General features: G+C 49.5%; 5 protein-coding genes across 5 annotated transcripts; 3 read left to right on the forward strand and 2 right to left on the reverse strand.

Annotated features, from left to right (window-relative positions):
* Positions 1 to 822: 822 nt before the first annotated feature.
* N7477_001300 (beta-mannosidase) lies at positions 823 to 3,453 on the forward strand (the record flags this gene model as incomplete). Its single annotated transcript, XM_056962963.1, has 3 exons — positions 823 to 944; positions 1,000 to 1,953; positions 2,001 to 3,453. The coding sequence occupies 3 exons, from the start codon at positions 823 to 825 to the stop codon at positions 3,451 to 3,453; spliced, it is 2,529 nt and encodes an 842-aa protein (XP_056825882.1).
* A 1,001-nt stretch (positions 3,454 to 4,454) lies between these two features.
* N7477_001301 (DUF895 domain membrane protein) lies at positions 4,455 to 6,079 on the forward strand (the record flags this gene model as incomplete). Its single annotated transcript, XM_056962964.1, has 3 exons — positions 4,455 to 4,730; positions 4,786 to 5,732; positions 5,785 to 6,079. The coding sequence occupies 3 exons, from the start codon at positions 4,455 to 4,457 to the stop codon at positions 6,077 to 6,079; spliced, it is 1,518 nt and encodes a 505-aa protein (XP_056825883.1).
* A 1,288-nt stretch (positions 6,080 to 7,367) lies between these two features.
* N7477_001302 (uncharacterized protein) lies at positions 7,368 to 7,784 on the reverse strand (the record flags this gene model as incomplete). Its single annotated transcript, XM_056962965.1, has 1 exon — positions 7,368 to 7,784. The coding sequence occupies one exon, from the start codon at positions 7,782 to 7,784 to the stop codon at positions 7,368 to 7,370; it is 417 nt and encodes a 138-aa protein (XP_056825884.1).
* Positions 7,785 to 9,960: 2,176 nt separating this feature from the next.
* N7477_001303 (uncharacterized protein) lies at positions 9,961 to 10,386 on the reverse strand (the record flags this gene model as incomplete). The annotated part of the gene is made up of 1 exon (XM_056962966.1): positions 9,961 to 10,386. The coding sequence occupies one exon, from the start codon at positions 10,384 to 10,386 to the stop codon at positions 9,961 to 9,963; it is 426 nt and encodes a 141-aa protein (XP_056825885.1).
* Positions 10,387 to 11,705: 1,319 nt separating this feature from the next.
* N7477_001304 (zinc-dependent alcohol dehydrogenase) lies at positions 11,706 to 12,910 on the forward strand (the record flags this gene model as incomplete). Its single annotated transcript, XM_056962967.1, has 3 exons — positions 11,706 to 11,860; positions 11,924 to 12,651; positions 12,726 to 12,910. The coding sequence occupies 3 exons, from the start codon at positions 11,706 to 11,708 to the stop codon at positions 12,908 to 12,910; spliced, it is 1,068 nt and encodes a 355-aa protein (XP_056825886.1).
* Positions 12,911 to 12,987: the final 77 nt, after the last annotated feature.

Consider the following 12,987-nt stretch of genomic DNA (forward strand, 5'->3'; position numbering starts at 1 on the left):
GTGGAGACACGGGTGTGAACTTAACCCAAATACTTCGAAGCCGGACTTGTCCTTCAAGTCTGGAATATAAATTTCAATGTTGAGTGGAGAAACAGAAGAGCCGAATGGATCCAAGTAAGGCATGGAATATGCGTGTATGCCGGCAGTTCAGTTCCATAAAACCTGGGGCACTTGGATTGGAATTGGGAAGGGCTTGTGATGCCAAGACTGGAGCGCATGTATCTTTGATGAGAAGGCCCATGAATGGAACGTCGTGGGCTCCCGAATTCGGGGGGGGGCGATGGAAGCCATTGGTTCGGGTTATGGGGCGAGTCTCGCAAGATAAGCGGAAGTTGGCTAGCGGACTTCATCACGAGCAAGTGGGCCGATGTTAAATGAAAATTGTGCATAGGCGATTGATGCCGAAGTAAAGTTTCACTCGGTGAGTCTGGGGAGAACAGTGAATCCCCATGGGGCGGGTTAGTTGCACCGCCAGAAGCTGAGCGGGTGTTGCTCCGTGCCCAAATAGGGAATGTGGGGGCCAACCGTGCCTCTGATTCTCCCTGTGCGCATAGACTTCATTGAACCTGGTCCATGACTTGATCATCAGCCTTTTGGAAAATTCATGAAGAAAAGTAATTCCGTACCTGAGGCTCCCTGTCTTAAAGTGCCCGATCCAGTCCCGGTATTTGCCTGAATTCTGAGGGTTTCATGTCACGTGACTATCATCCTCCGTGCCCAAAGAGGAAGGCGCGTGGGGAAGCTTATCGATAAGCTGCTTCCTTCCCTCTTATAAGTCGGCCCTTCGCTGGAAGGTGCAGCAATTCATTCATCTCTGCCACAATGGAGCTCTTTAAGCAGTCGCTAACTACCGGGTGGACTTTCAGGGACCGCGATGCCGAAGACTGGATGCCAGTCCCGGCGGTGCCCTCCGTGGTGCAGCAGGATCTCATCGCAAACCAGAAGTATGTGTTTTCACTCCGAACTAAAGTAGACTGAATAGCTCTAAATTAGACATAGACTGGAAGACCCATTCATCGGCTTCAATGAATTGAAAGCCCGCTGGGTGAATGAAAAGTCATGGGTTTACAAGAACACATTCCAGAGACCGGACGTCCCTGAAGGCTCGGCGATTGACCTAGTTTTCGAGGGCCTCGATACATTCGCTACGGTTAAGCTCGATGGTCAGACGATTCTCAAGAGCGACAACATGTTCGTCGGTCACCGGGTCAATCTCGCCAGGGCCTCAGAAGCCGGGAGCGAGCACACTCTGGAAATCGAGTTCGACTGTGCCTTGCTAAGGGCTCGTGAGCTTCGAAGCCAAGACCAAAAACACAAGTGGGTGGGCTTTAATGGTGACCCGTCTCGCCTAGCAGTACGCAAAGCACAATATCACTGGGGTTGGGACTGGGGTCCTGTCTTGATGACTGCGGGCATTTGGCGTGCTGTGCGGTTGGAAGTATACACTGCTCGAATTGTTGATCTTTGGCCACAAATCCAACTGGCTGTGGATCATCAGACTGCCGAGATCACCTCGGTCGCTAAGGTCGAGACAGTGACTACTGGGGACTATCTAGCTCGATTTTCGTTGAAATTAAAGGGTATTGAAATTGCACAGCAGGACGTTCCTGTCTCGGCCGACCAAAATGCTTCAGTCACATTCCGTGTGAACCGCCCTGAGCTCTGGTGGCCCCATGGATATGGCGAACAGACTCTATACGAGGTCTCTGTCACACTTCTGCGTAATGGCGAAACGGTCGATCAAGTTGACAAGAAAATTGGTATCAGAACGGCGGAAATTATCCAACAGCCGGACAAGCATGGCAAATCATTTTTCTTCCGAATCAACGGGATGGATATCTTCTGCGGCGGATCATGTTGGATTCCCGCCGACAGTTTATTGCCGAGTATTAGTGCAGCGCGATACCGCAAATGGATTGAGCTGATGGTGGAAGGCCGGCAGAATATGATTCGGTGAGGAGAAAAGTGTTTCTTTTTGGAACCAAGCTGACTTTATCGAGGGTCTGGGGTGGTGGAATCTACGAAGACGACTCCTTTTATGAAGCTTGCGACGAGCTCGGCGTGATGGTCTGGCAGGACTTCATGTTTGGCTGCGGCAATTATCCAACCTCGCCTCAGATTCTCGAATCAATCCAGCAGGAGACAGTATTCAACGTTCAACGCCTCCGACACCATCCGTCAATTGTGATCTGGGTCGGTAACAATGAGGACTATCAGGTGCAAGAATCCGAGGGTCTGACTTATGACTTCGAGGATAAGGATCCTGAGAGCTGGCTAAAGACGGACTTTCCGGCACGCTACATCTACGAGAAGCTACTGCCGGAGGTTGTCGCTGAGCATGCTCCCGGAACATTTTATCATCCGGGAAGCCCATGGGGCGATGGAAAGATCTCTTCCGACCCGACTGTTGGGGACATGCATCAGTGGAATGTCTGGCATGGCACACAAGAGAAATACCAGATATTCGACACTCTTGGCGGACGATTCAACAGTGAGTTTGGCATGGAAGCATTCCCTCACTTGTCAACAATCGAGCACTTTGTCGAAAACCCAGCAGACATGTTTCCACAGTCTCATGTGATGGATTTCCACAACAAAGCTGATGGCCATGAGCGACGGCTGGCAACTTACATGGTGGAAAATCTGCGGACCGCTACGGACCTCGAAACATACATCTATCTCACGCAGGTCGTGCAGGCAGAGACAATGATGTTCGGCTATCGAGGCTGGCGACGGCAATGGGGGGACGAGCGACACTGCGGCGGAGCTCTACTCTGGCAACTCAACGATTGCTGGCCGACCATCTCCTGGGCAATTGTGGACTACTTCTTGAAACCCAAACCAGCCTACTACGCCGTGAAGCGAGTCCTCAACCCGATCGCAGTCGGCGTCCGACGCGAGCATCATGATTGGAGTGTAGCCCACGCCCAACCTCCGCAAGCTAGCAAGTATGAACTCTGGGTAGTCAGCAGCCAGCCACATGTCCTCCAGGGCAGCATCGAGCTACGGTTCTTATCGGTGACCACGGGACGCGACATCCGATCTCCGATTGCACGCGATGTCACGATTCAGGCTAACGGAACTACGGATGTGATAACGGGGTCGATTGACCACACGACCGACGAACCACATGTCCTTGCCGCGCGGCTGTGGGTGGATAACAAGGTCGTTGCGCGTGATGTAGACTGGCCGCAGCCATTGAAGTACCTCGATCTATCGGATCGAGGCCTTGAAATCCAGGTGCACCGCGACTCGGATCAAGCATGTGTGGAGATTCATGCGCGGAAGCCGGTCAAGGCTCTGGTTATCGAAGAGCAGGAGGGCGTTCGAATCAGTGACAACGCGATAGATATCGTGCCGGGCGATGCGCAAACTGTGATTGTCACGGGCTTGGGGAACCGATCGTTCAAGTACCGTTACCTGGGACAAGAAGCCTGTGGTGTCTTGGAGTGAGACGTGCGGCGCAGCGCATAGGCCAAGCACAAAAGCTTATCACTGTGATTGACAATTCTCGTCGCTTATATTGCATGTTAGAGAATGAATGTGACCCCAGGATGCGATCCGATAATCTGGATAGAGAGAGGGAGAGAGAGAGATAGAGAGAAAGTCCACGTCTGAGCTTTCACCGCACTTAGTCTCCTAGTAGAATTGTGGCGCACGCAGCTTGAGACAGCATCAAAGTGGATGTTACATCTTGTGCAGATAAGCGTCGCCTCGGCCAGCCTTTTAGCGCCAACCGGCCCCGTATTCGCTGATGTGTAATGAAAGGGTGCCCCTGTATCCTGCCAGTGTCATGCTAAGGTAGCATTAATGGTGACTCCCAATTTCGCATCTGATTGTACCCTTTCAAAGCTGTTTGAGCTGTCTATTGTGCTCTGTTTGGTCTCATCTGTCGGTCTTGCGCGTGGCAATGTCTTATCTTCGACCTGTGGGGGCCGACAATCTTCCTTGGAATACTTGGATATGTTTCTAGACTAAACATCGGACTTCATCGTGTTATCCTCGTCTCGAACCCTTTCCTAGGCGTGCCGTGCCCTGGCGTGAGGAGGTTTCCGGGGTTAGTAGCATTACGGGATGAATCACAAGTGTGCCCCCGCTCACACTAAGCCTATGTTGATGCGCAGTCACGAGGAGGCCTTACTTTCGCACGTCCCCTATCGAACCGATCTTACCCATCTAACGTATCTAACATGTCCCCTTATCAAGCCACTAGCGGGTTGGACCTCTAAATGGCGGAGATAATAGCCATTTTATTGGATGAGATTCAATCGCGCTAGCTTGGCTGCCATCCCGATGGTACAGTTGAACGATCAGGTTTCACTCACGCAGCTTCGAGCTGACACCCCCCGGCTAGCGGCTGAGAATAGAATAAAATCTTTGTCTTTCCCCTCAAACTGTTTTTTCCCTTCCTCTCCTAGCAGCGGAGCCTGTCTACTTCCAGTATCTGAATCATTATGTCTGCCGATAAAGAGATCGCCAGGACCACCGATGAGCATGTTGCTCCGGTCGAGTATGACAATGGCAATGGCAACTTCGGCACCCCCGCATTGCCCACCGGGTGGAAGTATAGACAGCGTCGTGTTTTCGGTCGTAATATCCCGTGGTACGCGTCGCCGAAGGTGCAGCTTCTAATGGTCGCCTTTGTCTGTTTCATGTGTCCTGGAATGTTCAACGCGCTCGGTGGATTGGGAGGTGGTGGAAAGACCGATGCCACATTGGCCGACAACATGGTGAATGCCCCTGAAGTTGATGGCGCGCGGTAACACAGAGGCTGACTTCATGTAGAACACCGCTTTATACAGTGCATTCGCAGTCTTCGGTATCTTTGGAGGAACCTTCGTCAATAAGCTCGGTGTGAAATGGACCCTGGCCTTCGGTGGTACGGGATACTGTCTCTATGCAATCAGTCTGCTGGTCTCCGTCCACAAGAGTGTCCCCGGATTCAACCTTTTCGCCGGTGCTTGGCTGGGTATCTGCGCCGGTCTTCTATGGACCGCGCAGGGCACGATTATGATTTCTTATCCCAACGAAAAGCAAAAGGGCAAGTACTTCGCCATCTTCTGGGGAATCTTCAACATGGGTGCGGTGATCGGTAGTTTGATTCCTCTCGGCGAAAACATCAACATCAAGACCAACTCGACAGTCTCGGACGGTACTTACATCGGCTTCATTGTCCTGATGGCCTTCGGAGCCTTCCTCGCCATGTTCCTTTGCAACGCCGGTGACATTGTTCGTGAAGATGGTAGCCGTGTCATTCTCATGAAGAACCCAAGCTGGCAGTCCGAGCTCGCGGGTCTGTGGGAAACTCTCCGATTCGAGCCCTTCGTCATCCTGCTGTTCCCGATGTTCTTCGTTTCCAACTGGTTCTACGTCTACCAGCAGAACGCTGTGAATGGAGCTTACTTCGATACCCGCACCAAGGCACTGAACAGTCTTCTTTACTGGCTCGCTCAGATTATCGCTGCTGCTATCTGGGGATTCCTTCTCGATGTTCAGGGTGTGAGCCGTTCTGTCCGCGCCAAGATCTCTTGGAGCGTTCTTTTCGTGCTCACTTTCGCGATCTGGGGTGGCGGCTATGCTTTCGAGAAAGGATACACTCGTGACACCGTCAACATCAAGCTCAACCCCGACTGGAAGGCCTTCGACTGGTCTGACTCTGGCTACGCCGGTCCTATGTTCCTCTATATGTTCTACGGATTCTACGATGCTGCCTGGCAGGCTAGTATCTACTGGTAGGTTTCTTTCTCCGTGTCACTGATGTTGGATGAGACTAACTTCAATCAGGTTCATGGGCGCCCTCTCCAACTCGGGCCGTCGCTCCGCCAATTATGTCGGTTTCTACAAGGGAATTCAATCCTGCGGGGCAGCCATCGTCAATAACCTCGACGCCCGCAAACTTTCCTTTGAGAAGGAATTCATCAGCAACTGGGTGCTTCTGGCCGCATCCCTCGTCGTCGCTGCTCCAGTCATCTTCATGAAGATCCGCGACCACGTCGATGTTCATGAGGATCTGGCAGGAACTGATGAGACCATTGCGGATGTTCTTCCTGCTGACCACCCTGAAAAATCGGGTGTTTAGTTTCCGCTGGTGAAGTTTGCTTTCTTTATGAGATACCATCTGTTACATTGATAATGATTGCTTGGATGGGGACGCTGGTTCGTTCACTTGGATTTAGTGGTGGAGAATCAGAGGCATGGTTATTTTCACCACAGCGCTGTCTGGGTTGCTACGATGCCTAGTAGTTTATGACGTGCACTCAGGCCATAATTGGGGTTTCTGGCAGTGTAAATTTTAATCCATTACTTCTAATCGAGCTTCTCCTGATCTAATCAGTTCCGGTCGATCTACTGGCTTAGGCCGTTCTTCTTTATGCATTCCAAATATCAAAAGTTAGCTGAGAGCATGTCCTAAATGTCACCCATCCACCCGTTCCACCGGACTGCCATATAAGAACCCCAACATCCGCGCAAGAAGGAACCAGTGTGCCGGAGTTGACAGCGGGTCACGAAAAACCCGACAAAACAGTAAGGGAGCTATCTGGATCGGGAATATTGAATGGGCTGTTTAATGGGCCGGAGAGGACCAGAGGCACCAATGATGGCCCTGGAATCGATCGGTCCCTCCGTCTCACAGGTCCCACAGTAGATTCTACTCAATATGAATCTGGCAGTCTTCGTCGGGAGATGGTGAGATGGCGCATGATTGACTGAACAAGGCCACGCCAGCTTCACTCGCAAGAATACCCAGAAATCAGCTGTACACAAGGTGAGATAGGGGCTTTCGCTTCCTAGAGATGCAAGAGATTAAAGAACGAGTATCATTTACTTGATGACTCAGCATTCATATATACTTCCCCTTGCGGGTTCTGAACGATCTTCTTGCATTCCAGTTCTAGATTCCTGTGCTTGGCCAATGTCTGCATTTCTGGACTACTAGCCCCATTTTGACGGCATGCTCAAGCGTTTCATTGCGCTGGCGTCAGAATCGAGAACGCTCCAACAATTTTTTTTTCGAATTCATTCAACCTCATTCAACTACGTACATTTGTAGAGACCAGTTGCCATTTAACCTTGCAAATGAATTTCCGTCTTCGATTCAAGTAGTATCCCAGTGTCTGCCTCGCAAATGCTGTTTCAAATTATCATTTCGATTGAAGGCCATGCCACATCCAGCTTCAGGGCATTTAAATGAGCGTCGATTGAGATGCATCCATTTTTCGTGCCGCGTGAGAGCTCCCTTGCTGGAGAAAGTAGACTTGTACGGGCAGTCTGGCCACGTGCATTTCAGAGGACGAAAGGAAGCACTAGCCGATGCAGCTTCTGTCAGAGACCAATGTGTGCTATACATGAAGAGCTCTTCTTTTTACTCACTCAGTATCCTTTGGACGGCTAGCATTATCAGACAATGCATGCTGAGTGTCCGATTTTGTCGACCGATTGTACGTTTCTGTCGGAGTAGATGCACTGCACTCGGGCTTCATATCCACATAGATTGGGTCGGATGGAGTGTAATGGATGACGTTTTCCGTGGCTTGATTGTATTTAATGCAGTCATAGTTGATCAAATTGATGTGAAGCTGGCTCGATTGTATTGCCTGGAATGAGCTGGACTCATGAATTTGGACAAAGTGTTGGGGAAACGCTGATTCTGCAGAGAAGGATGTCGAAAATGGGCCTTGAACAGTATCAATGAGTTCAAGATCATCCCATTCGTTGATTTCCTCTTCTGGTAGCATTTTCCAGTCGTCGTGCCACATATACTCCTTCTTTTGCGGCCATGGCATGTTGAGAGCCTAACACCAAGTCCTACAAGGGACCTCAATAGTCAGAAGAGAGTGAAAGAAGACGAGCTGCTCTTTGGGATCCAAGGCTCTCTCAATGATAAATCATTTATACAAAAAGCCTTCCTAGCGATTGCCCAGGATGGTACTTTGTCCACCATCTCTTGTGGGCACCCGGGGCCCGGGAAAGCCATCCGATGCACGCAACGACGCAACCAGAACCAATTGACAGGACAAAAGCACGTGAACACTCATTTCTTTGCACCGGTACTCGACAGATAACTTGGAACTCGCTTTGCCTGGGCAGAAGAAAAAAATATAGGACATCATTGGCTCGCACTGGGCATGGGATCGGGCTGTGCCTGGCCTCGAGCTTTGCCTTCCGATCGGAACGATCGGAACCTCACAAGCGTCCCCACAAGCGTCCCCTGTAGTAGATAAAACACAATCTCACAGACTGGTATAAAACAACACAAGAAGTACGACTCGTAAGGTACGGAAACCTGGACCGTAAGGAAGTGTAAAATAACTTATAAGATTGGTAATGATACTAAGTTCGAACCGGGACTATGTGGATACAAAACCCCTATGTTCCCACCGCCCTGGCTGACTCATCCAACCTGGACCGTAAAGCAATAGATATGGCCAGAAACCTGGTCCGTAATCCGCTGTCGCGACAGAGAGACACCGGGAGACACCAGGAGAGAAGGAGAAAGGCCAGGTACCTCACCAGATCAAAAACCCCTCCCGATCGGAGTTACCGTAAATATGATCTTGGAAATACTCGAAAGGTTTGAAGGTACATTATTTTTTTTGACCTTTATTCTATTCATTCTGATATTCATTTTCGGTTGTTCTTTCTCTTACCCGCCTGGAAAATTTGTCCTATCAAGAATCAGTAGTGCGGCAGTATTGAATATGGACTCTTTCTTCTTTCCGCAACGGACCTGGGTGTGCAATTCTTCAAAGGTGGGCTATAGGGGCTATTTTCAGGCCTGATATTCTCATCAGAGCTCCTCGGTCTTAGTTTGGAGGCGAAAAATGAAATAAGCGCGGTCAATGATGGGCTAAGAATTCTGGAACTTTCACTTTCTTGAATCGCACCAGGCCCTGCCTGGGCTCTGTAAATTCCTCTCTCGGCCTGCTTTGTTCTCGTCGAATTTGAGTGGGTGCTCGTCAGCATCGCGGTAGTGACAGGCAAGTAGGTCAGCGGCACACGACACAGCGCACACCGCTTTTGTAGCCTCAATTGATTAATCATAGTGAACGGGCCCTTCATAGACAAGTCCATAATCCGTGTTCCCTACTTTTTAAAATTCTCATTTTTTTTATTTTATTTTTTATTTTATTTTTTATTTTTTATTTTTTTTTCTCTTGAGACGCGACCGTTTGGTGCTAGCAATTTTTTTAGAAAATGGAGTATGTTTATTAAAAAGTAGTATGTTTCTCCCATTTCTCCCATTTCTCCCATTTCTCCCATTTCTCCCAGTTCTCGCAGTTCTCGCAGTTACCATCTGAACCTCAAATTTCTAATCCTGTCATCACAATCCTCTTCTGATTTTGTAAGCCCAGTTTCTTGTGTACTATAATGACGCTTGAGAGTCAAGTTTTCTCTCCGCTGTATATCTGGCTGAATTGAGGCCTCTCTTCGGTCTCGATCAGGTTCTTGCAGAATGGTGACTCATAATTGATATCTTGGAGTCTGCAAGAATGCTCGAAGTCTACAAATCATGCTTCCTTCAGTGAAAAGAATATGGATCCTTTTTTTTTTCAGGGACACCCCATTCCCTAGATCTATCTCGATCAGGGCAGCAGGTAGCAACTCCTTAATACTGACTAGCTATACCAAAGCATCTAAACATTTCCTTGTATGACACATCCGCAAAACAATTATCCAAAACATGTAGAGCTTCAACGCGGTCTTAATGCATTCCTCTCGAATGAACCCTCAAATTGTCTTTTCGGTTAAAAAGCATCCCGCATCTTGAACACTTGAATGAGCGTGGAGCAAGATGCTGCGTGTCGACATGTCGCCTGAGAGTTCCAAGGTTCGCGAATGGACGTTCTTCTTTGCAATTTATCCAGCCACATTGCAATGGGCCGATGAGTCTTCTAGCAAGAGAATTGGTGGTCAGAGTCTAGTCTTCATTCTTCATCATGAGTATGTGCTTGAAGTTGTTTACTGTTCCTTGTTCGGATGGCCATCATTGTGGCTCAAATTGTGCTTGGGATACCCGCTGCTCTTTTGGGCCAAGACATTGAAGTCGCCCGACGAAGCGGGTGCACAGGACCCGGAGGTCTCATTGGCATTCGCGCAGGAGAATTGGACAGAAGATCTTCGTTCCCCATTTTGCTTTGCTCGAGTATGCCTGATGGCCTCGTGATCGATCGAGCGAGCGCCACTTTGGTGTGGTTGAGTGGGCTGAGTAGCTTCGGATTCAAACATTTGCGACATAGATTGAGCGAACCAAGGATCGTCAGGCAAAGGAATGGGCAGAGCATCGTCAACATCAACAAAGAGGTCAGAATAGTCCCAGGTATAGTTGTTCTCTTCTTCAGGCAAGCTCCATGTTGCAGAGTACATATCAATTGGTTGCCAGAGCATTGTGTAGAAAGCGACTTTTGAAAGCCTATTGTAATGCTGTTCTGAGTGAACTGCTGCAATATAATCGAGGAGTAGCGAGAAGCAAGGCTGCCGGGACAGGGTATTTAAATGCAGCGCCAAGCTCAGATGAGATGAGCATATTGCGACAGTGCGACTATGCGACTACAAGACTATGAGCATACTGCGACAGTGCGACTATGCGACTACAAGACTATGAGCATACTGCGACAGTGCGACTATGCGACTACAAGACTATGAGCATACTGCGACAGTGCGACTATGCGACTATGCGACTATGCGACAAAGTTTGCGACAACGGCGCTAGTGATGTGGATACCAAGGCGTTTTGCTAATCTTGTGATGCAAAGGATGAGTGGAATGGGTCCTCGACATTTCCAATCGGTGAATTTCATACATTCATATGTTTTTCTCGAGGATTCCAGAGTACATAAGCGTGGAGTGAGAACGAATATGATCTTGTGGACACGCCAATTAGGCGTCAATGACGTTGGAACTGATTCGCATCGCCTTGGCTCAGAATAGTAGGCTGCATCGACCTCCGCTCGTCATTGGGACGGACCATCCCGTAGAGCCTGGCTTCGAGGTACGACGCGAGTTCCTTGACACAGTGTCATGATGCATGGGAATAGGGGCGAGGTCTGGGCACTTCAAAGCCAATGAAAATCTCTGCGACAGGGAATACGTGCGACAGGGTTGGGAGAGAAGCCAGTTGTCTAGCGCTATGTACAATCCCATTCCTCGATCAATCAGATCAGATCATTTCGGGGCGTGGGCGGAAAGGGTCTGAATTGTAGTCTTGACATTTCTTTTGCCCTCGTTGCTGTGATTTGATCACGCAGGCCCCTTCGCCACTGATAACAATTGATGCCTATATTATAGTGTCTTGTCGATTGCGATAAATCATGAGTGACGTCCCCACAACACACAGCTCAGCCACATCACGAGCGTGAAAGTCTTTGAGCGGAAGCTCCCTCTGCGAATAGAACCGTTCGGGGGAGAAAAATAAATTTGACCATGACAATGACCCAAAGCCCTGCAGCGCGACTTCCCAGAATTACGCCGCAATTTCTACCTCAGATTCTCTAATAATCGATGACAAAGTACGTAATCTTTAACATTGATAATAGCCTATACCGCTCATAAGCTCTGGCTGTTCATGCCCGTAGCCGGGCCACGGGTAAGACTCGACCGCCTCCACGTTTCGGGTAGCTAGTTCGGCATTCACTAACAAGCGCGACCATAAATATTAGCGTCGCTTAAATCGCTGCTCACGATGGTTCCCTATCAAAGTCCATAAAATGGAATCAATCTCTCAACTCATTCCTCACTCTCAGCAAGCGGCCGTGGTGCAGAACCCTGGTGAGTGTTTCAAAGTTGTCCTTCAACATGACATCCCCGTGGGAAATCCTGGTTCCAACGAGATTCTCGTCAAGTTGAAATGTACTGGTATATGGTGAGTTTCCAGATCACATCTTGATGTTTCATTCGTATCGTTAATGTGACCTTCGAATCGAAGCCACTCGGAAGTCCGCGCTGTGCTAGCCTGGGGCGCGTATAACTCCATCATCGGTCACGAAGGCATCGGCACCGTTGTCCAAACAGGCGACAATGTCTCTGCTTCTTTACTGGGAAAGCGCGTCGGGATCAAGTGGCTTTACAACGCTTGCACCAAATGCTCCGTCTGTCAGCGGGGCTTTGCCAACAACTGCGCGAAGCAGCTCAACACCAGCCGCCATGTTCCAGGCACATTACAGCAATACGCAATCGCTGATGCCAGATTTATTACGATGGTCCCAGAAGGGGTGTCTGATGAAGTCGCAGCACCACTTCTTTGCGCCGGATTAACCATGGCAGGCGCACTGGGCCATCTCGACAACGAGCTTCAACCCGGCGACTGGGTCGTGATCTCCGGGTCCGGTGGTGGCCTCGGCCATATAGGCGTGCAGATCGCAGCGCGAGTCAGAAAGCTTCGAGTGATTGCAGTCGATAGTGGCGATGCTAAGAGGAAGCTCAGCCTAGAGTCTGGTGCTGAAGCTTTTATTGACTTTAAGACGGAAGACGTCGCGGCACGAGTCCTCGAGTTGACGGGCGAGGGTGCCCATGCAACAGTGGTGGTACCTGGCACGCGAGAGGCACTTCAAACTGCCCCGACGCTGGTCAGAAATATGGGCCATATCATCTGCGTAGGTCTTCCACGTAATGATATCGAGATTCCCATTTCTGCAACATTGTGTGCTGCTCGAGGTATGTTCTTTTTTTCAATTTCATGGACTGCAGAAGTTCTTCAAAGAGAAAAAAAAAATGCTGACTCTATATAGCGCTCACGATCAAAGGCTCTTCGGTCGGTACAGAGGAGCAGATGGCGGAGTTGTTGCAACTCGCCGTCCAGGGAGTGATCACGCCAGCGATTGAGATTTTTGATTTTGAAGCAGCTCCCAATCTCATCAATAAGATTATGGATGATGCCATCGTTGGCAGAGCAGTTGTGAGAATCCCTAATTAGGAAAAATAAAGAAAAGCAGATTGTTAGAGCTAGGCGTTGCTGAGATGAGGGTGTGATGGGGCGTGTCTAATTATTCA

Source organism: Penicillium maclennaniae (genome assembly GCF_028827695.1).
Source record: "Penicillium maclennaniae strain IBT 15551 chromosome Unknown utg000002l:1.0-2354659.0:1.0-2356205.0, whole genome shotgun sequence".
Classification (NCBI taxonomy): Eukaryota; Fungi; Ascomycota; class Eurotiomycetes; order Eurotiales; family Aspergillaceae; genus Penicillium; species Penicillium maclennaniae.